At 53.1% G+C, this 22,727-nt stretch overlaps 2 protein-coding genes across 3 annotated transcripts; both read right to left on the bottom strand.

Annotated features, from left to right (window-relative positions):
• Positions 1-234: 234 nt before the first annotated feature.
• On the bottom strand, positions 235-12,047 carry MCRIP1 (MAPK regulated corepressor interacting protein 1). 2 transcript variants are annotated; one of them, XM_074970665.1, is made up of 6 exons: positions 11,937-11,982; positions 9,674-9,785; positions 9,063-9,142; positions 8,637-8,755; positions 2,425-2,526; positions 235-1,968 (listed from the first exon to the last, which is right to left on the bottom strand). In XM_074970665.1, the coding sequence occupies exons 3-6, from the start codon at positions 9,068-9,070 to the stop codon at positions 1,904-1,906; spliced, it is 294 nt and encodes a 97-aa protein (XP_074826766.1). In that variant the 5' UTR covers positions 9,071-9,142; positions 9,674-9,785; positions 11,937-11,982; the 3' UTR covers positions 235-1,903. The 2 variants fall into 2 exon arrangements, with proteins under 2 accessions (XP_074826766.1, XP_074826765.1); XM_074970664.1 differs by lacking the exon at positions 9,674-9,785 and having other exon boundaries at positions 11,937-12,047.
• Positions 12,048-17,178: 5,131 nt separating this feature from the next.
• PPP1R27 (protein phosphatase 1 regulatory subunit 27) lies at positions 17,179-20,089 on the bottom strand. The gene is made up of 3 exons (XM_074971697.1): positions 19,903-20,089; positions 18,501-18,651; positions 17,179-17,302 (listed from the first exon to the last, which is right to left on the bottom strand). The coding sequence occupies exons 1-3, from the start codon at positions 20,087-20,089 to the stop codon at positions 17,179-17,181; spliced, it is 462 nt and encodes a 153-aa protein (XP_074827798.1).
• Between the last annotated feature and the right edge of the window lie 2,638 nt (positions 20,090-22,727).

The following is a 22,727-nucleotide window of genomic DNA, read 5'->3' as shown; positions in this document are numbered from 1 at the left end:
CAGCATGCCTCCACAGAGCTGCCACCAGTAATGCAAGGCCCATCCCGCCATTCCCCTGGGTCAGGGTGTCCTCTCAGCCATTCCCCAGCTCTGCATGTACTGGCCAGCAGACCAGTGGCTGAACAGAAGTGGGAGCATGGGTGGTAAATCAGCCCCCGTATCCAGCAGAGCCAGCCATGGAGCAGCCTGGGAGCAATGGACAGATGTGCACAGAGACAAGCTCAAAAGGACTAACCAGCTTTTATTTACAACACTCCTCAAGTGACAGACAGAGCGAAAGAACAACATAGGTCATTGACTTAACAACAAAGGGAAGATAACAGTGACCACAAATCCTGCCTGCACCGCTCTTAGCTCTGCAGTGGCTGGCTGCCAGTGCCTGCCACCATCTGTGCTGGGCAGAGCACTTGGCAGCTCCCCTCCCTGCGAGCGCCCAGGCAGGGGGCTGCTCCCGCAGCACTGCAGGGACAGGATGCTGGTCTCTGGGACCACAATGCTCCTGCAGTGCTGGTGACAGCTGCTTGACTGGTGGGGTTGTGCTTCACAGGGCAATAGTGATGGCAGAACCACTCAGAGTGGGGCCATGCTGAGACCCCCCGAGCCTTGTCAGGTACTAGGGTCCCAAGAGGGCCATCTCCCAAAGTGCTTTCCAAGCCCAGGGGTGGGGAGGGGGCATTCAGCCTGGCACTGCAGCAGCAGCCTACTATAAACTGCCCTCGCTAAGGGATGTTTAGGAAGTGAGCTGGGCTCCACTAGGGGCTGTGTAACTACCTCCCTTCCAGGCCCACCACACAGAACAGGCCTGGCCAGGAAGGGGGTTACTGCACAGAGGGCCCAGACAGCTGGAGGGAGGGGGACAGGAAGGGGGCAGGAGGGCTGGGGAATCCCTCTAGTACTAAAGTTGGGAGATGTCGTCCAGGCAAGGACGCAGATAGAAACAACTTCCCACAGCCAAGCCTCCCTCAGCAAGTGCTGCTCCACCCCACCCTTCCTGCCTGGAAGGAGCTGTCAGGGCACCTAGCAAGGAGCGGAGAATAATCCACGGCTCCAGCTGTAAATGCACCTTGGTCTCTGGGGCTCAGGGCCAAGGGTGCACCCCTTTTAGCTCCAGCGGGGCAAGGCCTGGCAGGAAGCAGCTCTGCCCTCCAAGCCATGGGACCTGCCTCAGCCCAGTTATGGGGAAGAGAGCCAGTCAGCTCTTTAATATGGACAATATCTTAGAGTCCCACAAACCCAGAAGCTGTTAGCAACCAAGTGCTAGGGGCTCAGCTGCGAACTAACCTCACCCACTTGACAAGCAAGGGGAGGGGGAAGGGTCGCGTGCCCAGCAGCACGGCTGTGGGGAAGGCCTGCAAGCCCACTGGCACTGAGCAGCCATGGGCATGGGGCACACAGCAGGGACCAACAATGCATGCTCCTCCTCCAGCCTCTGAACACGCCCCACCTTCTCCTCTCAGCCTGTCTGCAGCAAGAGCTGCTCCTCGATACCTGGGGGAAGGGGCGAACAAGGCTTGGCCTCCAGTGGCCCAAATACAGCCACTCAGCTCTGTCCTCCCTAGCACCAGAGCCCCAGGGACCACACCAACCACTCGGCAGCCAAAGAGCAGCCCAGGGCCGACTGAGGACAGAGCTGGGAGGAAGAGTAAGCTGACTTTGTGGGCCCAACACATGGTAGAGAAAGGCAGCCCGAGACGAGGCTACAGGGAAGGGGCAGAAATCCAGTACAACATGCTCTAGGCATCCGCAATGGAGTTCAAACTTGGGCAGCTTCAGAGCCAGCCCCAAAGCGCCCAGCTCTTCCACGGGCAGAACACAGACCGGAGGAGGAAATCAACACAAAATCTTCAAATTAAATTTGCTTGAGGACCTCAGGACACCAGCCAATCAGCAGGCAGAACCTGCCTTAGGATTTCTTAGCATCCTGTGTGTTTCTCCTCTTCAGATCGCTCAAGTCAACAGGTTTAAATGCTGTGAGGAGGAAGGGAGGAGAACTCAGTACGGGGGCTGGGCTCAGCACTGCCAGCATCACAACCCCTCCTCACCTGGGGACTCAGCACTGCCAGCATCACCCAACCCCCCTCAGGACTCAGCACTGCATCACCCCTGCACAAGACCAGTGTTGCCAGCACCTGCCACGCCAACACACACTCTTCAGGAGTCGAGGCTCAAGAGCCACAGGTCTCCTCTGCCCCTCATCATGAAATGCCGTTTGTCCCACTGGCTTGCAGGCTCCCAATCTGGTCACCCTCATTCACCCTCTTGTAGCTGGATGGAGTGGCCAGAGCTGTACATTCAGTTAGGATGAGACACTGGTGTCCCGAGGGGGTTCCTCCCCTCTCAGCAGCCCGTGCTCTGCTCCACTTACTTCAGCACCGTTGGCACTTGTTCCCCAGGATGGGCCAAAGACCCCCCAGGCAAACTCACCCTTTAGGCTGGGGTTTGGTATCTTCTCCACATACTCTTCCACCAGGCCCCTCTCACTGCCCGACATCTGGTTGCGAAGGTCTCGCTCCACACACTGCCAGGCTGGGGAAGGAGCACAGCGAGAGAGGGAAGGGAGGGTGCTGTGCCTGCTACAGGACATGCCTAGGGCTCCCTCCAGCTGCTCCCACACTCTCATCCCAGCCCTCAAGAACCCCATTCCCCTGCACACACCAGGTAACTTCACCGTTTCACAGAGTTTAAGGCCAGAAGAGACCATTAGATCATCTAGTCTGAGCTCCTGTATGTCACAGGCCATTAAATCGAATCCAAACAATGGTACTGGTACATTACTCAATGGAAATGGCAGAATTGTCAATAAATATTCAGAAACAGAAGAATAATATTTCTGTTGTGTATTTGGGAAAAAGCCACATGATGCAGTCATATCATATGATGATGATGAAGAAACACTTTCTATTCCAACTGTGGATGTTAAACAAAAGCTACTAAAGTTGGACATTTTTAAATCAGCAGGTCCAGACAACTTGCATCCAAGAGTTTTAAAAGAGCTGTCTAAGGAACTTGCTGGACCATTAATGTTGATTTTCAATAAATCATGGAATACTGGGGAAAATCCATTAGAAATTACCTCACTCATCGATATCACCCATTAATAACCACTTTGAGATCTGTCAGTGAGACAGTTTTTAATCCATTGAACGTGTATGTCCTGTTAGTTCTATATAATGCAAGTTTTTTAATCAAAATTGTATGTGGTACCAAGTGAAATGCCTTGGAAAAATCTAAGTTTACTATATCAACACAGTTGCCTTTATCAACCACACCTCTAATCCTGTCAAAAGACAACATGTTTGTTTGACAAAACTTGCCTTCACATTAATTATATTCTTTGTTGACTGAGTCCTGAACTAAACATTCCATTATTTTACCCAGGATCAGTGTCAGGCTCCCAGTCTAAATCTTGCTGGGTCATCCCTTTTATCCTTTTAAAGTTTACATTTGCAGTCCTTCTGTCCTTTGGAATTTCCCAGTTTTCCAAGATTTGTTAAATATTAATATTAGTGGTTCAGCAAGATCCTCAGCAGTTCCTTTAAGACTTCTGTAAGTTATCTGGGCATGCTGATATGAAAATGTTTAATTTTAGCAGATGCTGCCTCACACTCTCCTGTCTTGTTACAGATAGTAAACTTTCTATTCCATCCACATCATATTAGCTGGACATATAAGAACAGCCATATTGGGTAAGACCAATGGTCCAGCTAGCCCAGTATCCTGTCTTCCAGCAGTGGCTGGTACAGATACTTCAGAGGGAATGAACAGAAGGGGGAAATTTATCAAGTCATCCATCTCTGTCATCCAGTCCCAGCTTCTGGCAGTCAGGGGTCTAAGGACACTCAGAGCATGGTGTTGCGCCCCTGACCATGTTGGCTAATAGCCATGGATGGATCTATCCTCCATGAACTTATCTAATTCTTTTTTGAATCCAGTTACACTTTTGGCCTTCACAACATCCCATGGCAATGAGTTCCCCAGGTTGACTGCGGTATAGAAATCATAGAACTGGAAGGGACCTCGAGAGGTCATCTAGTCTAGTCCCCTGCACTCAAGGCACTATGCACAATGTGAAGAAGTACTTCGTTATGTTTGTTTTAAACCTGCTGCCTATTAATTTAATTGGGTAACCCCTGGTTTTTGTGTTATTTGGATGAGTAAATCACACTTCCTTAATCACTTTCTCCACACCATTCCTGATTTTAGAGACCTCGATCATATCCCCCTTTAGTCATCTCTTTTCTAAGATGAACTGCCAGCCTTTTAAATCTTTCCTCATGTGGAAGCTCTTCCATACCCCCTAATCATTTTTGTTGCCCTTTTCTTTTTCCAATTCTAATATATTATTTTGAGATGGGGACAACCAGAACCCCACACAGTATTCAGATGGGGTGGGGGGTACCATGGGTTTATATAGTGGCATTATAATATTTTCTGTTGTATTAGTTATCCCTTTGCTAATGGTTCCTAACCTTGTTAGCTTTTTTGCCTGCTGCTGAACATTGAGCAGATGCTTTCAGAACTATCCACGATGACAGCTAATTCAGACCCCACCATTTTGAATGTGTAGTTGGGATTATGTGTTCCAATGTGCATTTCTTTTCATTTACCGATGCTGAAGTTCATCTGACATTTTGTTGCCCAGTCACCCAGTTTTGTGAGATCCTTTTGTAACTCTTCACAGTCAGTTTTGGATTTAACTAGCTTGAGTAATTTTGTATTGTCTGCAAACTTTGCCACCTCAATGTTTACCCCTTTTTCCAGATCATTTATGAATCTGTTGAACAGCACTTGTCCCAGTACAGACTCCTAGGGGCACTGCTATTTACCTCTCTCCATTTTGAAAACTGACCATTTATTCCTACTCTTTGTTTCGCATCTTTTAACCAGTTACTAATCCACGAGAGGACCTTTCCTCTTATTCTATAACTGCTTCGTTTGCTTAAGAGCCTTTGGTGAGGGACTTTCTCAAAGGCTTTCTGAAAGTCCAAGTATATCCACTGGATCACCCTTGTCCACATGTTTGTTGACTCCCTCAAAGACTTCTAATAGACTGGTGAGGCATGATGTCCCTTTACAAAAGCTGCATCGATTCTTTCACAACAAATTGTGTTAACCTATGTGTCTGATAATTCTGTTCTTTATTATAGTTTCAACCAACTTGCCTGGTACTGATAGGCTTACTGGCCTGTAATTGCCAGGATTGCCTCTAAAACCTTTTTTTAAAAATGGCATTATATTAGCTATCTTCCAGCCATCTGGTACAGAAGCTGATTTAAATGATAGGTTATATACCACAGTTAGTAGTTCTGCAATTTCACATTTGAGTTCCTTCTGAACTCTTGGGTGATACCATCTGGTCCTGGTGATTTATTACTGTTTAGTTTATCAATTTGTTCCAAAACTTCCTCTAATGACAACTCAATCTGGGACAGTTCCTCAGATTTGTCACCTAAAAAGAACAGTTCAGGTGTGGCAATCTCCCTCATACCCTCTGTAGTGAAGACCGATGCAAATAATTAATTTAGCTTTTCCATAATGGCCTTTTCTTCCTCATGTATTCCATTAGCACCTCAATCATCCAGTTGCCCCACTTTTTGTTTGGCAGGCTTCCTGCTTCTGATGTATTTTAAAAAAATGTTGCTTTTGCTAATTGGTCCTCAATTTTTTTGTGCCCAATTATACTTTTACACTTGATCTGACAGAGTTTATCCCCCTTCTATATTCCTCACTAGGATAGGACTTCCAATTTTTAAAAGGATGCCTTTTTGTCTCTAACCACCTCTTATACTCTGTTGTTCAGCCATGGTGGATTTGTTTGGTCCTCTTACTGGTTTATTTTTTTTTAATTTGGGGGTATACATTTTGTTTAAGTCTCTATTATGGTGTTCTTAACTACTCTCCCTATAATTTGCAGGCATTTCACCCTTTTGACTGTTCTTTTTAACTTTCATCTAAATCTCTTACTCATTTTTGTGGAGTTCCTCTTTTTGAAGTTAAATGTGGTGAATTTCTTTATTTTTCCCCTTACAAGGACGTTAAATGTAATTACATTATGGTCACCATTACCAAGCAGTTCAGCAATATTCACCTATTGGACCAGATCCTGTGCACCATTTAGGACTAAATCAAGAATTGCTTCTCCCTTTCTGGGTTCCAGGACTAGCTGCTCCAAGAATCAGCCATTAATGGTGTCTAGAAATTTTATCTCTGCATCCTGTCCTGAGGTGACACGTATCCAGTCAATATGGGCATAGTTGAAATACCCCATAATTATTGGGTTTTCTGTTTTTGTAGCCTCTCTAATCTCCCATAACATTTCACAATCTCGGTCACCATCCTGGTCAGGTGGTTGGTAGTATATTCCTACAGCTATAATCTTATTATTGAAGCATGGAATTTCTACCCATAGAGATTCTATAGTACAGTTTGATTGATTTTAAGATTTTTACTATATTTGACTACACTATACATCCTCCTGCATTCCAAATACTGTACAGAGATATCTATTGAACATTTCTGCATCTCTATTTACAATTTTATTATCCGTCATGGGGTATTTCTTGTTCTGACTATGTTTTAAAAATGCCTTATCTTTAACTCTATTGCCCATTGATATTTCATTGATTCCTTTGGTTTCTCTTACCAATCATCCACATTTTTTAACTTCTATAAATTGCTATTTACTTCCATTCTTGATATATAAATTTTGTTTTATTGCCTCTTCCACAACTCCTTTTAACCAGACTGGCTTCTTGACCAGCATAACTTTTTTCGTGTCTGTGGAATCATGGCTTTTTGGACATCCAATAGGATATCCTTGAACAAGTCCCAGTTTCCACTGACACTTCATACTTTAAATTTAATGTTCCCAGACAGTTATGGCAACAATTGCTTTTAGCTTTGGAAAATGAACTCTTTTAAAGTTCTAAATATAGCGGACACTCGCTAAAGTGTGTGTCACTATAGTGCGGATTCGCATACAGCACGGTCATGGCAATGGATCCCAAATTTAAATATTTAAATCGGGATCCATGGTAACGCGGTAACACGCATGAATCCTGAACCCGGTGTTCTAGTGAGGGTCCAGTGTATATATATTAGTGTTTGGTGCCATGTTCTGTTTGCACAACATAAATGTAATGAGATCATGATCACTGGTACTCTAGGCTACTGGTAATTTTTAGGTCACCAAGTAACAATTCTTTGTCCATCAGAATGAGGTCCAACCCCACCTTCCCAGTCCCCATTTCCTTATCACCCTGCTCCACAGTCCAATGTGTCTCCCTCCAACTTCACAGTGGGATCACATACATGAAAGTGTCTCCACTGTGGGCTTGGTAAAGAGGAAAGACTGCACTAGGAGGATGGGGAAGGCAGATACCTGCAAGAGCACGGGGGACCTGGCATGTGTCTGGCCTGGGTGCTAAGTACCCCATGAACAGTCACCCAGGCTCCCGCTTTAAATGGCACGTATGCACTTGCAGGCTGGAACCTCCCCCCAGCCAGACTGCACCCCACTCCGGAGGCCACTCGCCAGCAGCTCCCTATAGGTGGCAGCTCACAGACAGACACAGCACAGTTACATTCAAAGAGTTTCTTTGCAAACCTCAGGGATCGAAGCTTCATTTTACTTTTTAATTGAAGGACTAAATTCTCCAGAAATGGCCAGGGCCAAAGGCACTCCAGAGATAAGCACCACGCATGTGAAAATCCTATTCTACCAGGCCTTGCCTCCCCTCCATAGCACCACATGATCCCAGGGGACTCAGCAACACAAAGACTGCCTGTTTCCAGCAATGGCTTCATTCAGTCAGAGGGCGTTGCTGCTGGGCAATGGGCTGTTGTTGGAAACACCATCCCAGACACTGGCAGGGGATGAGAAGCCCTTAGAAGAGTCTCCTAAGGGTTGTTCCAGCCTCAGCCAGGCTATGGAAGGGGCTTCCACACACACTGGGTCCTCTTAACTTGGTCAGTTCGAAATCAGTTTGATTCCTCTCTCCTTGTCTGACAGGGGTTTCCTCAGCTCAGCAGGCTCAGGAGACATGAGACAGCCCAACGGCTGCTGAGACAGGGACTGTCCCACAAGGGAGTTTTACCTGGGCCTGGTTTGATTTGCTTCATGTTCGCAGTAAGGCCTCACTCTTCTGGCTGAGAGACTGAGATGTCTGTTGAGAGCCTGTGAATGAGCAAAGTCATGCCTGCCATATAGCAGAGGCCACCATCCAGTGCCTGCTCTGGGCTCATTCCAGTGTCGTGGTTCTGCCATAGCAATTGGTGGGTAGCAGAGTCACACAGCAACGTAGATTATCATTGCAAGGCATATTAAGTAGTCGCATCTCTCTCCTCACCACCACTCCATAGGGAATGGAAACTAACGGGCCCTAGGCTATCAACGCAGAGAGAACAGCTCAGGAGCACGCGATGGGATGAGTAAAGCTCCACACTCCTCAGCTCGGGGAGGAAGCAGCGGCCACACCGTTCTCTGACTGCTTCTTGCCCGCTGCTCTGATGAGGCACCATGGCAGGAAGCCCCTTGTGGAATTCCAAGGCTGAAAAGCAAGTGGCACCAGAGAGGAAGGGAGCCTGGGGAGAAAACATGGACTGGGGGAGTTGCAGATCCTGGATCACTCACCCACCTTCGTAAATGAAGCGCACATTCTCCTCGTGAGCAGGGGTGAAAATCTCACTGCTGTTGCTTGGGGAGCGAGGGCTGCTGTTCCTCTTGCCATTGTAAACGACCCTGGAGACAGGGGAGCTGAAACCAAAGCACAAATCCTGATGAGAGCCCATGGGCAGATGGGGAGAAGTGCAAAGCTCTGGAATGAACCTCAGAGAGGGAGTGCAGGAAATCCTGCAGCAACGGCCCTGGCGCAAGCAGCCATGCAAGCTCGCACCTCCCCAACCCTGAAACCAGCAGCATGGCTCCGAGCTCAGGAAAAGTGAAGCCATTACTGTTCACGCCCTGCCTAGCCCCATGGCATTCCCCGCAAAGGGACTCCATGCCCCTGCCCCCTGCCCTGCCCTCATCCACAGGCTCTCTGCTATGTGTGAAAGTGTCTCACCTGGTCATGGCTGCCTCCTTACTCAGACCTCTCTAGTCCTGCCTTTGTCAGCGCAGACCTTGGCAGATAGGAGATGGATGCTGAAACAAAGTGAAACGGAGCTAAGTGTGTGTGGGAGCCACAGTGTCTCTAGACTGCCAGCACCTTCTCTATGCAGTCACCCCCAGCTGGGGCTTAATGTGCTCACATACTGCAGCTAAGAGCATTGCATCAAAGCCTAGAGAGGTCACAGAGAGACCCAGGGAGCCAGCTCCTTAGCTTAGGTCTGGGTGGCTGCATTCTGACCCCAGCTGCTGCAGCGCTCCTCAAGAAGTGAATGAGAAGGATTTCAGATGCGGGTCTTACTACTTTAACCCCATTGTTGGCAATTCCAGGGGGCTCAATGCCATCAGTGATCAGGGCAATGCCAGTACAGATGAAGTTGTACAACTTCCCTAATGTGGGCATAGTTATACTGGTATAAAAGTGCTTATAACCAGGATAGCTATTCCCACACAGCAAAGGGAACAAGCTATAGCCGGACAAGACATCTCTGCCCCAGTGTAACTGCATCCACACTATGGCTTATACTGGTATAACTATATTGGTAAAAAACTCAGCCCTTGACTGACAGTTCTCCAGGCACAGATACTGTGCATGCAGCAGGCCTTCAGGTGCAAAACGGCAGCAAACTTGGTGTCACCCTGAAAGAGAGGGGAGACACATCCAGGGTGATGCTGAAGTCTGCCAAGGAGAACAAACAAAGGAAATGTTAGGCTGAAGAGCTGGATCAGCTTCCTGGCTCCAAGACCCCGCAAGCTGCTGGGGGGATGGCCATTGCTTGGGACATTTAAAACCATCCTGGCCAATGCACTAGGAAATGGGGAGAAGCGGCAGAACAAAACTTCTGGCTGCATTGGGTCTGTGGGAAGGGGTGGGGATTGCTGCAGAGCTGCACACAGAGGCGCCCGTGAACCAGGTCTGGCTGGCATTACTCCCAGCACGCACATCCCCAACCCGGGCTCTCCCCAGGGTATTTTTGAAGATAGGCTCTATGATTAGAGGCAGAGGGGCTGAGAGCTGTAACACCTCTGGGGGTGGGGGTACCAGTGTTGCTGTTGTCACTCGTCCTGCGCCCTCCTCAGCTGTAGCCAAGAAGCTGTAGGCAGGTGGGGGTAGAGGTGGGGGTGCGGGGGCAGGGGAGGTGCCTGCTATTTTAGGATTAAAGGAGATTTCTTCCTGCTGGATGTAGGCAGATATGCACAGATGTGTCAGACCCATTGCCATGGCAACGTCCCCGGCACACAGCAGCCTGTTGCAGGAAGAGTGGGGACACATGGCTCTATGAAGGGGCACTCCTAACCCCATGAGGGCCCTGCATTTGTGGCCCACCCTTCCCCAGGATCCAGGCAAGAGTGCTCAGCACAGGCCAATTGACGAGAGGCTGTCACTACCAGAGGCTCAGGGTGGCTGGCATGGGGGGAGGGTTATCATAGGGGGGCTGTCAGTGCTAGGAGCCCAGGGGGGCTGGCACAGGGGGCCTGGGGGCTGTCACTGCCACGGGCCTGGGAAGGGCGGTGCGTGGGGAGATTATCATAGCGGACTGTTGCTGCCAGGGCCCCAGGGGCCAGCACAGGGAGCAGTCAGTCACTGCCTGGGGCTCCAGGGGGCTGGTACATGGGGTGTATCTTGGGGGGCTGTCACCGCTAGGGCATGGGAGGCTGACCTGGGGGGGGCAGTTATCATGGGGGGCATCACTGCTGAGGGGGGATAGCACGGGAGGCGCTGTTAGTGCCAGGACCCAAGGGGGTATCTGTAGGGGTGTCAGTACATGGCCTGGAGGTATCAGGTGTGTGCGTGTGTCAGTGCATGGCCCGGGGATATCGGGGGTCAGAGACAGGAGACTGGGGGGTCAGTGCATGGCCCGGAGATATCGGGGGTCAGAGACAGGAGGCGGGGGGGGGTCACTGCATGGCTGGGGGGGCGCCCGGGGGTCAGAGACAGGAGGCGGGGGGGTCACTGCATGGCCGGGGGGGGGCGCCCGGGGGTCAGAGACAGAAGGCGGGGGGCGGGGTCAGTGCATGGTCCGGGGGGGCCGGGGGTGGTGCCAGGAAGCGGGGGGGTCAGTGCATGGCCCAGAGGGGTCGGGGGGTCAGAGACAGGAGGCGGGGGGGTCAGTGCATGGCCCGGGGGGGCGGGGGTCAGAGACTGGAGGCGGGGGGGGTCAGTGCATGGCCGGGGGGGCCGGGGGTCAGAGACTGGAGGCGGGGGGGGTCAGTGCATGGCCGGGGGGGCCGGGGGTCAGAGACAGGAGGCGGGGGGGTCAGTGCATGGCCCGGGGGGGCGGGGGTCAGAGACAGGAGGCGGGGGGGGTCAGTGCATGGCCCGGGGGGGGCCGGGGGCGGTGCCAGGAGGCAGGGAGGTCAGTGCATGGCCGGGGGGGCCGGGGGTCAGAGACAGGAGGCGGGGGGGTCAGTGCATGGCCCGGGGGGGCCGGGGGTGGTGCCAGGAAGCGGGGGGGTCAGTGCATGGCCCAGAGGGGTCGGGGGGTCAGAGACAGGAGGCAGGGAGGTCAGTGCATGGCCCGGGGGGGCGGGGGTCAGAGACAGGAGGCAGGGAGGTCAGTGCATGGCCCGGGGGGGCCGGGGGTCAGAGACTGGAGGCGGGGGGGGTCAGTGCATGGCCGGGGGGGCCGGGGGTCAGAGACAGGAGGCGGGGGGGTCAGTGCATGGCCCGGGGGGGCCGGGGCGCTGCCAGGAGGCGGGGGGGCTGTCGTGCTGCTCCCCGGGCCCGGGGGTCACTCGGGGCGCCAGGCTCGGCGGCCCGTTCCCATGGAGACGCGGCGCTCGGGAGGCCCCTGGGCGGGGGGTCTGGGCGCCGCGCGGCTCCGCTCACCTGGGCCGGGGCCGCTCCCGGCTCCTCTCGCCGCTGCCAGGCCGGGACGGAAGTGAGCGCAGAGCCCGGCCCGCGCAGGCGCCGCGCGGCGTGGGGGAGGTGCGGCTCCCCGACGGCCCCCCAGCGCCGGGCCCAGAGCCCCCCCGACGGTCCCCCAGCGCCCATCCCTCCTGGGCCCAGAGTCCCCCCAATAGCCGCCCAGCACCGCCCTCTCCCCTGGGCCCAGAGTCCCCCCGACGGTCCCCCAGTATCCACCTCTGCCGGGGCCCAGAGCCCCCCCAATAGCCCCCCAGCACCGCCCTCTCCCCTGGGCCCAGAGTCCCCCCGACGGTCCCCCAGTATCCACCTCTGCCGGGGCCCAGAGCCCCCCCAATAGCCCCCCAGCACCGCCCTCTCCCCTGGGCCCAGAGCCCCCCGACAGCCCTGTGGCACCAATCCTCCCCAAGGAAAGAGCCCCCCCGACAGCCCCCCAGAGCTGACCTCCCGTGCTGGGCAAAGAGCCCATCTCAATGCCCCCCCTTTCCAGTGCCGACCCCCCCCCTGCTGGGCCCAGAGCCACCCCCCAACACTTTTGCAGCTCTGGCCTCCCTCCACAGAGCAACGAGCCACTCCCCTGACAAGTCCTCCCAGGGCTACCCCCGCTGCCAGGCCAAGAGGCCCCGACCCCCCTCCCAGTGCCAACACCCCTGTCAGGCAAAGAGACACCCCCCATTGGGCCAAGAGCCCTCCTGCCACCTCCCTGAATGCTGGCCCCCCTCTGCTGAGCAAAGAGCCCCCCGCCACCTCCAGCACCGACCCCCTGTGCTGGTCAAAGAGACATAATGTAAGAATGGCCACACTGGGTCAGACAAAGGTCCATCCAGCCCAGTATCCTGTCTGCTGACAGTGGCCAATGCCAGGTGCCCCAGAGAGAATGAACAGAACAGGGCATCTATCTAGTGATCCCTCCTGTCACTCATTTCCCAACATCTGGGACTTGGAGCTTTAGGGACACCCAGAGCATGAGGTTGCATCCCTGACCATCTTGGCTAATAGCCATTGATGGACCTGTCCTCCGTGAACTTATCTAGTTTGAACCCAGTTATACTTTGGCCTTCACAACATGCCCTGGCAATGAGTTCCATGGGTTGGCTGCGTTGTGTGGAGGAATACTTCCTTCTGTTCATTATAAAGCTGCCTGTTAATTTCATTGGGTGACTCCTGGTTCTTGTTTTATGTGAAAGGATTAAATAACATTTTCCTATTCACTTTCTCCCCACCATGATTTTATAGACCTCACTCATATCTCCCCTTAGCCATCTCTTTTCCAAGCTGAAAAGTCCCAGTTTTACTAATCTCTCCTCATACGGAAGCCGTTCCATACCCCTAATCATTTTTGTTGCCCTTTTCTGTACCTTTTCCAATTCTAATATATCTATTTTGAGATCGGGAGACCAGAACTGCACGCAGTATTCAAGATAGGGGCATACCATGGATTTATATAGTGGCATTATGATATTTTCTGTTTTATTATCTATCCCTTTCCTAATGTTCGCTTTTTTGATTGCTGCTGCACATTGAGTGGATGTTTTCAGAGGACCATCATTTTGTATGTATAGTTGGGATTATATTTTCCAATGTGCATTACTTTGCATTTATCCGCATTGAATTTCATCTGCCATATTTGTTGTCCAGTCACCCAAATTAGCGAGATCCCTTTGTAACTCTTTGCAGTCAGCTTTGGACTTGACTATCTTAAGTGATTTTTGTATCATCTGCAAACTTTGCCACCTCACTGTTTACTCCTTTTTCCAGATCATTTATGAATACGTTGAACAGCGCTGGGTCCAGTACAGATCCTTACGGGACCCCGCTATTTACCGCTCTCCCTTGTGAAATCTGGTCTTTTTTTCTTACGCTTTATTTCCTATTTTTTAAGCGATTCTGATCCACGAGAGGACCTTCCCCCTTATCCCGTGACTGCTTACTTTGCTGAAGAGCCTTTGGTGAGGGCCCTTGTCAAAGGCTTTCTGAAAGCCCAAATACAGTATGCTGCCTGGATCACTCTTGTCCATATGTTTATTGACCCCTCCGAGAATTCTAATAGATTGGCGAGGCAGGCTTTCCTGGAACATAAGCCATGTTGACTTTTCCCCAGTGTATCATGTTCATCTGTGAATCTGATCATTCTGTTCTTTACTATAGTTCCAGCCAGTTAGCCTGGTACTGAAGTTGGGGTTACCGGCCTGTAACTGCCAGGATTGCCTCTGGAGACTTTTTTTTTTTTTTTTTAAATTGGCATTACATTAGCTATCCTCTAGTCATCTAGTACTGAGATTGATTTAAGCAGTAGGTTACATACCACAGTTAGTTCTGCAATTTCGTATCTGCATTTTGTCCGAACTCTTGGGTGAATGCCATCTGCTTCCGGTGACTCTTTTATTTATCAGTTTGTTCCAAAACCTCCGCTATTGACTCCTCAATCTGGGACAGTTCCTCAGATTTGTCACCTATAAAAAGAATGGCTCAGGTGTGGGAGTCTCCCTCACATCCTCTGCAGTGAAGACTGATGCAAAGGATTCATTTAGCTTCTCTGCAATGGCCTTGCCTGCCTGGAGTGCTCCTTTAGTGCCTCATTCACCAGGTGCCCCCCTGACTGGCAGCTTCCTGCTTCTGATGTGCTTGAAACAGTTGTTGCTGTTCGTTTTTAAGTCTTTTGCTAGTTTCTCTTCAGCTTCGTTCAGGGCCTGCCCATTTATACTTCTGCACGTGATTTGCCAGAGTTCATGCTCCTTTCTATTTTCCTCACTAGGGTTTGACGTCCAGTTTTAAAAGGATGCTTTTTTTTTTTTTTTGCCTCTAACTGCCTCTTTTACTCTGTTGTTTAGCCCTGGTGGCGTTTTGTTGGTCTTCTTACTTTTTTTCTTTTATTTGGGGTATACATTTTGTTTGAGCCTCTGTTATGATGTTTTTAAAAGATCTCCTGGCAATATGCAGGCATTTCACCCTTGTGACTGTTCCTTTTAACTTCCATTTAAGTAGCTCCCTCATCTTTGTGTAGTTCCTCTTTTTGAAGTTAAATGCTACTGTGGTGGGTTTCCTTTGGCAGTTTTCTGCCTACCCGGGATGTTAAATTTAATTATATTATGGTCACTCTTACTGAGCAGTCCAGCTATCTTCACCGCTTGGACCAGAGCCTGCGCTCCACTTAGGACTAAATCAAGAATTACCTCTCTCCTTGTGGTTCCAGCACATACTGCTCCAAAGGCTGTCATATATGGTGTCTAGAAGTGTTATCTCTGCATCCTTTCCTGAGGTGGCACATACCAAGTCAATATTAGACTAGTTGTAATCCCACATTATTACTGAGTTTTCTTCCTTTGTAGTTTCCCTCATCTCCCTGAGCATTTCACAATCGCTGTCCCCATCCTCGTCAGGCAGTCAGTAGTGTATTCCCACTGCTATACTCTCACTCTTCAAGCATGGAGTTAGTTTCACGCTAGCAGGTTTGGGGTGTTATTTATTGAGAGTTATTGGGCTAAGCTTAGAGGACATTTGTGAGATGTATCCTCCCTCCTCCCCCCCCGGGTATATTTCTTTTATAGGGAGCTTTTTGTGGCAGGTTATAGTGCCTTGGTCTCCTGCCCTGCTGCTGAACTCTTACTCCAGCCAAACTCTCCTTACCTGGGCAGCTCACTCTGCCTGGTGCTCTCTCACTGTCAAGGCTCTCTGCTTGGTGCAGGAACTGGCAGGAATGCTGCTCTAAACTCCCTCCCTTTGCTGCTCCTCTGCTCACCTGGGAGCTGGGTTTTTTAACCTCCCCGTTCAACCTGATTTAGCCCTGCCCCTTGTCAAAGGCCCCTCCCTCAAAGGCCCCCACCTACTGACCAGGCTCCGTTCACCAGCTGCTCAGGTCCATGCCAAGCCACTCTCTCCTCATTCAGCCCCCAGCTCTCAGCCCTGTCCTTCTCTGATGCCCACAGGGGAGGAATAATAGTGGAGCCACCCAGCAGTGCCCATGCCAGAGCTGAGTGAGGGGGGCTGCCCTGCAAGCCCTTTGCTGAGGATGGGGGTTCCCAGGGCTTGCCGTTTGGTCTGCAAGTGGATCTGCTTGATTTGTACTGGTGCACAGGGCCCAATGCAAGGGTTCCGGGTGTGGTGACATGCACAAGTGCTGCTGTGTTATACCCGCTCCCTCTCCCCAGAGCAGCCATTAGAGTAACCCCTCTCCAGCAAGCCCTGGCTAGGTGGACCATGAGTGCCCATGATGGGGAACAGCCTAGGTAGGAGAACCTGGAAACGACTGGGGCTTGAGTCCAAGCTCTGCCGTCACATGTCGGACACACTATTTTTCCTTGACAGCTGCAATGAGTTTGTTGATTCTTGGTTCTTTCTTTTAATTGAGCATGTGGCTCCCATGTCATGGTTGCTTCTGCCTAATAGGGATCCTGAAGCAGGTTGGGAGAGGTGATTTTGGGACAACTGTGCTGTTGGGCAAGAAGAGTTACCCCCTACATCTCAGAAACAAAACAATGGTGGCAGCACCAGGCTGTCCAGAAATCAGTTTATTGAAAAAGTAAAAAGTATTTTCAAAGTAACAAAAAGAACCTGGCCACCAGGTCAACCCATTGGACGCTATGGTAGAAAAGCAAAGCTATAAGCTCAATCCAAAATAGGTCTTTTAACACTGACATTATGACAAGATATCTAATCTGTACAGCATCACATGCCCCCTTGAGAGCTGGGCTAACCTTCTCTCTCCTGCCCCTGGATGGACAAGGGTTATTCTGAGGAGCTGCAGCTCAAAGAAACAGCTTTAATGCTTCCAGGGAGACAGCGCCAGCTGGGCCCTACAGCACACCCCTTCCACACAGCAGAGCCCACCCAGTGCCAGCTCACCCCCGCTGCTTCAGTGACCACACACCAGCGCCAGCCAGAACCAGTGCGTCCAGCCACTGCCCTTTTGGCCAATCCAGTTTTAGCTGAAGATGGACACTGGCTCTGCGGTGGAGCTGAGAGCAGTGGAGAAGGGTCAGTTTCTCCCCATGGTGCACCTGGCGATCCGGGGGTCCTGCAGTACAGTTATTGGGTGAACTCTCTCTGTCTCTAGGCTCTCCTACGCACACGTTACAGCAAAACTCTCTGCTTTCCCTAGACGTCCCAACTGCCCTGATCAGCAGCCCCCAGGACTGACGCCCACACTGCCCCACCTCCGCTGCTGGAGAGGCCGAGCGACAGGAGCCCCACGCCAGGAAAAGACTCCTCAGTCCATCCTGGCAGCTTTAAAGAGCTCCACAAGGTCCTTGGAGTCAGCGTCAATGAGGTCAGATGGCTTCTCCCCTTCGTCACTGGTGGCATCAAGCCTGGCCCCTAAAGAGATGAGGTACCTGCAGGAGACAGAGGGAAGGGGCTGCACTGGCGGGCAGGGGGGCTGGAACAATGTGTACCGGGGGAGCCTGAGAGCCTCTGACCCAAACTGCAAACCTGTGTATAATGGAATCCACTGCAAGCCAGGGGACACGGCAGCACCCAATTCCAGCACCTATGCTGGCGGGTGGGCAAGGCAGCCCAGCAGGGGAGAGCAGACGTGCTGCCAACACCACTCCCTGTAGGCAGCCCCAGTTCCTGCAGCATACGGGGTCCAGGCCTCAGCAGGAAACACTAGGCCTTGGCAACTACCAGGTACACATAGGGTTGCCAACCCTTCAGGATTGGCCTGGAGTCTCCTGGAACTGGCATCGATCTCCCGGTGACTACTGAGAGTAACCCAGGAGATTTTAAGAAATTAACATTACGTCATGTTGGGAAAAAAATCTCCCAGAATAGCTTCAGTCAGAGTTGGCAACCCTAGATACACAGGGTGTAGGGCAGGCTCCTCCTCCACAGCCCCATGCCAACACCCTGCCCACCATCTCCCGGAGACCCAGACCAGCATCCTGCCTCCCCAGAGCCCCAAGCAGCACGTCCTGCCCCCCTCCTCCCAGAGCCCCAGGCCAGCGCACCCTGCCTCCCCTCTCCTCCTGGAGACCCAGGCCAGCACACCCTGCCCCCACACTCCCGGAGACCCAAGTCAACACACCCTGCCCCCCTCCTCCCAGAGCCCCAAGTCAGCACACCCTGCCCCCCCTCTCCTCTTGGAGCCCCAGGCCAGCACACCCTGCTCCCCCTCCTCCTGGAGAACCAGGCCAGCGCACCCTGCCCCCCCACTCCCGGAGACCCAAGTCAGCACATCCTGCCCCCCCTGCTCCTGGAGAACCAGGCCAGCGCACCCTGCCCCCCGACTCCCAGAGACCCAAGTCAACACACCCTGCCCCCCCCTCCTCCCAGAGCCCCAAGTCAGCACACCCTGCCTCCCCTCTCTTCCTGGAGCCCCAGGCCAGCACACCCTGCCCCCTCTCCTCCTGGAGCCCCAGGCCAGCGCACCCTGCCCCCCCACTCCCAGAGACCCAAGTCAACACACCCTGCCCCCCCCCACTCCCAGAGCCCCAAGCCAGCACACCCTGCCCCCCCACTCCAGGAGCCCAGGCTGGCCAGGTAACTGTCAGCAGGGCTAAGCCAAGCACATGGTGACTGGTGGGTGCTGACCTGGCTATGTGGGTGTGGCCATCGCTGCAGGCCACATGCAGGGGGGTCCAGCCATTCTCATCCTTCTGGTGTATATCCGCGCCGTATCGCACCAGCAGTTTGACACAGTCGAGGTTCCCGGAGAGCACGGCTTCATGGAGGGCTGCCATGCCTAGAGAGGGGACTCATCAGCTGCAGGGCCTGACCTGCCTGGCCATGGGGAGCAGAGGGACCTGTCCACACCAGGGCTCTGCCCCTTGGGTGCTGGGACATGAGGCAGCAGGAGCTTTGGGAGGAGACAGTGGAGGGCAGGGAGGGGAAAGGGCCCCAGCTTGGAAACGCCCAGCTCCCTTCCCCCCACCCCAGAAAGGAGCTGGCATCAGGTCATATTTTCCCCTTACTGCGGTAAATGGCTCCTTGAGTGGCTCAGGCTCTGTAGCCCCCCGCTCCACTGAGCCAGGCAGGGAGAGCTGGGGGGGGAGGGGTTGGTCAGTGACGTGCCAACCCACCCCCGAGCTCGGCCACTAATAGCCTGCATGTCTCCTCCAGGCCTCGGCCCTGAGTCCCCCACCGCTGGGTGTGGGCGCACAGTTCAGAGCCAGGGATGAAGTAATCTGTGTGGCTGGGTGGGAGCCTGGCGCCCAAGCCAGGCTATTTTAGAGAGGGTCTCCAGGGCCTTTTCTGACAGAGGCTGAGGCAGACCCACAAGCGGCAACCGGGTAATAATGACACAGGCCGTCACACCGTCCCTGCCCACATCAACTATTCCTCGGACTAGCCCCAGCCCTACATGCAGGCAGCAGAGTACGGGGAAAGTCACTCAGTGAGTCAGCAGCAGAGCTGGTAACCGAACCGAGGAGTCCTGGCTCCTCCTGCACCTCCTCTAACCATAAGGCCCCATTCCCTTCCCAGAGTTGGGAACCCAGGAGTCCTGGCTCCTAGTCCAGTGCTCTAGCCACCAGCTCATGCTACTTCTTTGGGCCTCTCCATTGCCGTTCCCCTCCCTGACTCTGGCCATTCGCACTTTGTAGTCACCGTACATGGTGCTGTGCACATCAAGAGGCAAGGTCCTGGGCTTTAACCGTTCTGCACTGAAGGGCTGGCTCTGTCCATGTCTGCTGGGGTCATGCATTCCCACACTACTGGGTGCCCATCAGCCTGGCGTCTGGCACTGGGCTAGCTCCTCCCAGAGGGATTGAAACACTTGGCTCCTATTGATGCTAGACAGGGAATGGGAGCAAGACCTCCTCCACCACCACCAGCCCCTGTGACTTAATTACAATGGGATGAAAGTCTAACGCCCTGCTCTGCATGGGGTAAGACTGTGCCTGGCACATCCCCTGCAGGGGGCAGGCTCCCCCACCCGGGAACCCCCTGCTGCTGCCCACCCATTAGCTCTGCCAGCACTGCAGGTGTTACTCACCGGAGGGGTAGAGGGTGCTCAAGGTGACCTTCCTGGCTCGGATAAACCTGCCCACCTGCTCCAGGTCCCCCAGTCTGATGTTGTCCTGGAAGACAATGTCATTGGGGAAGCGCACCGTCCGTGCAGGCTTGGGGCGCTGGGAGCACCCGCGGTACTGCGGCAGTGAGGCCGGGTCATAATATTTCATACTGGTGGGCACCTTGTGAAGCCGGTGAGACAGCACAAGGGCAGAGACACAGTGAGACTGTGACAGCCTGGGTGAGCAGATGCGGGAGGCAGCACGGACCCCCCCACTCTGTGTCAGAGCACTGCGCACTCTTCTCCCCTGTTCTGGTCACTTCCTCCTTCGACCAAAGTGTGCCGGAGCCGCTAGTTCTGCAGGGGCCTCTCCTGGCAGCCGCAAGCAGCCACCCTCTAGAGCAGCGAGGAAGCTGGGTGCTCCCAGTCCCCGCCGAGCTCGGTGCCAGACTCCCTGCTCAGGGCTGAAGGGCTCCCCCAGCAGCCCCCGTTATATAGCCTCCTGCTGGCTATTTTGGGGACATCCAGCTCATGCTATTTGCCATGAGGTGCTGTAATAGAGCTGCCCTGCCCTCCAGCCTCCCACTTTTGGCACAAGTTAGCGTCTCATCTTACAGCCTACTTGTTGACGAGCCCATCTAAAGGGTCAAGCTGTCTGCTGCCTATGCACCTGCAGCCCCGGTACCTGGCCCCGCTGCAGGCTCCCTGTGGCATGGAAACCAGGACTACCAAAAGAAAAGGCAAGAGTCCATTAGGAACAGGCCTGGGAAGCCAGAGACTGATGCATGCAGCAGCCTGCAGAGGCGTGAAACAGTGATGCGTCGAAGCCACAGAAGCCAAGTTAGTGCTGAGGTCATTCCCTCGCCGGTGCCTGTGGCCGATCCCCACTCCTGCAAGGCTGGAGCTGCACTGCTGCAGTTCATGGCTGTGCTTGGGCTTGAGCGTCAGAGCTGTAGATCCCATACAGTGGGCATGAGCGCTGGTCCTGGAAGCAGAAGCCCAGCAGCAGAGCAGCACCTCTTGGAGGTCAGCTCGCCCCAGGAACTGCTGGCCCAGGCTGCTCGCAGGGCCAGGCAGGAGAATAGCGCCCAGAGCAGAGCTTCAGAGACTCCAGGAATACCTACTGCAGGCACCTGCTGCGTTCTCTGCTCCCCCAGCACCGGTCAAAGGGCTGAACTGGACCATCTGCTGGGTGAGGATCCTCACAGATCAATTATGTCAAAGGCTATGGTTTACTCATGGGTATTTTTAGTAAAAGTCAAGAACAGGTCACTGGCAATAAACAAAAATTACTGTCCATGACTTATACCTGTGACTAAATCGGGGGGGTGGGTGGGGAGGGCATGCTGCTCAGGGGCCCAGCAGCACCAGTGACTGCTCTGGCCAGCCACCTGGTGCCACAAACCATGGCTGCTCACGCCACCCTGGGCCTGCTGTCAGGGGCCATCCATGCAGCAGCTGGTGTGGCTGTCCCTAAGGCCAGCTGCTTGGGTGGCCCTGGGATCAGCCACACTGGCTGCTGCAGAAGTCCCTGAGGTCATGGGAAAATCACAATCCACAACAGACACAGCCCTAGTTACGGTGACTAGAGCAGCAGAGGGGTTCCAGCAACATCTGCTCTCCCAGTCCCCTCCCATTGCAAGGGTGAATGCTTCAGCTATGCTGAAAGTGTTCGTTCTGTTAATTTCAATGCCCAGGGGTTACCCATGCCCTGTACTGGCTGGAGAGCCTTGCCAGAGGGCAAGGGCCGACAAAAACATGATGTTCCTTTGGGAGCTGCCAGCACGAAGTCAGCCATGCAGCAACTCCTGTGAACTCAACAGCTGGGCAGGCAGCAAATGGTCATCACTGCTAGTGCTCAGCTGAGAATCACTCACACTATTTACTTCCTTGCTTCCCCCAGACCCACCCCCATTTGTTAGACAGACTCTAGGCTCTTTAGGGCAGAGACTCAGGCTTAGGAGCAATCCCCTCGGATCACAGATTTGGGGAGAGGCAGCTCACACCACTGGATCAGTTGCCCAGGCTCATGCCTGTGCTCAGAGGGCAACCACTAAAGAGCTCAGCTTTGTTTGTGTCAGACAAACCCAGGTGTAAAGGGCTCAGGCCACATACCCACCCACAAAACAGGATTTTCTGGAGGAGGTAACCAGCCAAAAAGCCTTTGCAAAGTAACCATCTTAAGACTCTTTCCCCCGCCCCGCCAGAACGTGCAAAGCAGCTGCTTCCACAAAGGGAACAGGTATCAGTGGCCAGCTTCCCGCTGGGCACAGGTGCTGCCTGGTAAATAGTGGGGTAGCCGAGTGGTAATAGGACTTCCTCTGGTTCCCTGTGCAGGATGGAGCCCAAGCAGCAGATGGGGAAAGCTTGGGGAACACCCCAGCACACATCTACTTTGGAAGTTGTAGCACTTTCACATGTTACATGCTTAAAGAAAATCGCCTTGGAGACTGAAGTCCTCCACCTAACAGCTCAACCAGCAAAGCAAAGCGCCCCACGCAGGCCTTGTGGCTCAGGTAGAAGGACCCACCTTACAGACGAATCCGGTGGCCTCCTTACTACTGAGTGTGGTGGCTTTTGCTTGGTGAATGCCTGTGCACATGGAGTGACTGAGAAACTAGGGAGTTATGATCACAACTCAGCGTGAGGCTCTGTCCCCATCCCCTAGTTGCTGGAGGCACCAGTTCTCTACACCCACATGGAAGGGAAGGCAGCTGGAGGATGTGGCATGACCCTCCTCCCTCCTGTGACCCAGAATATTTGTTTACAAGAATATTTCTAGTGGTCAGTAGCTAGCTTGGTAATAG

Source organism: Natator depressus, chromosome 14 (genome assembly GCF_965152275.1).
Source record: "Natator depressus isolate rNatDep1 chromosome 14, rNatDep2.hap1, whole genome shotgun sequence".
Classification (NCBI taxonomy): Eukaryota; Metazoa; Chordata; order Testudines; family Cheloniidae; genus Natator; species Natator depressus.
The sequence above is the reverse complement of the archived record's forward strand: the minus strand, read 5'-3'. Positions and strand labels throughout refer to the sequence as shown.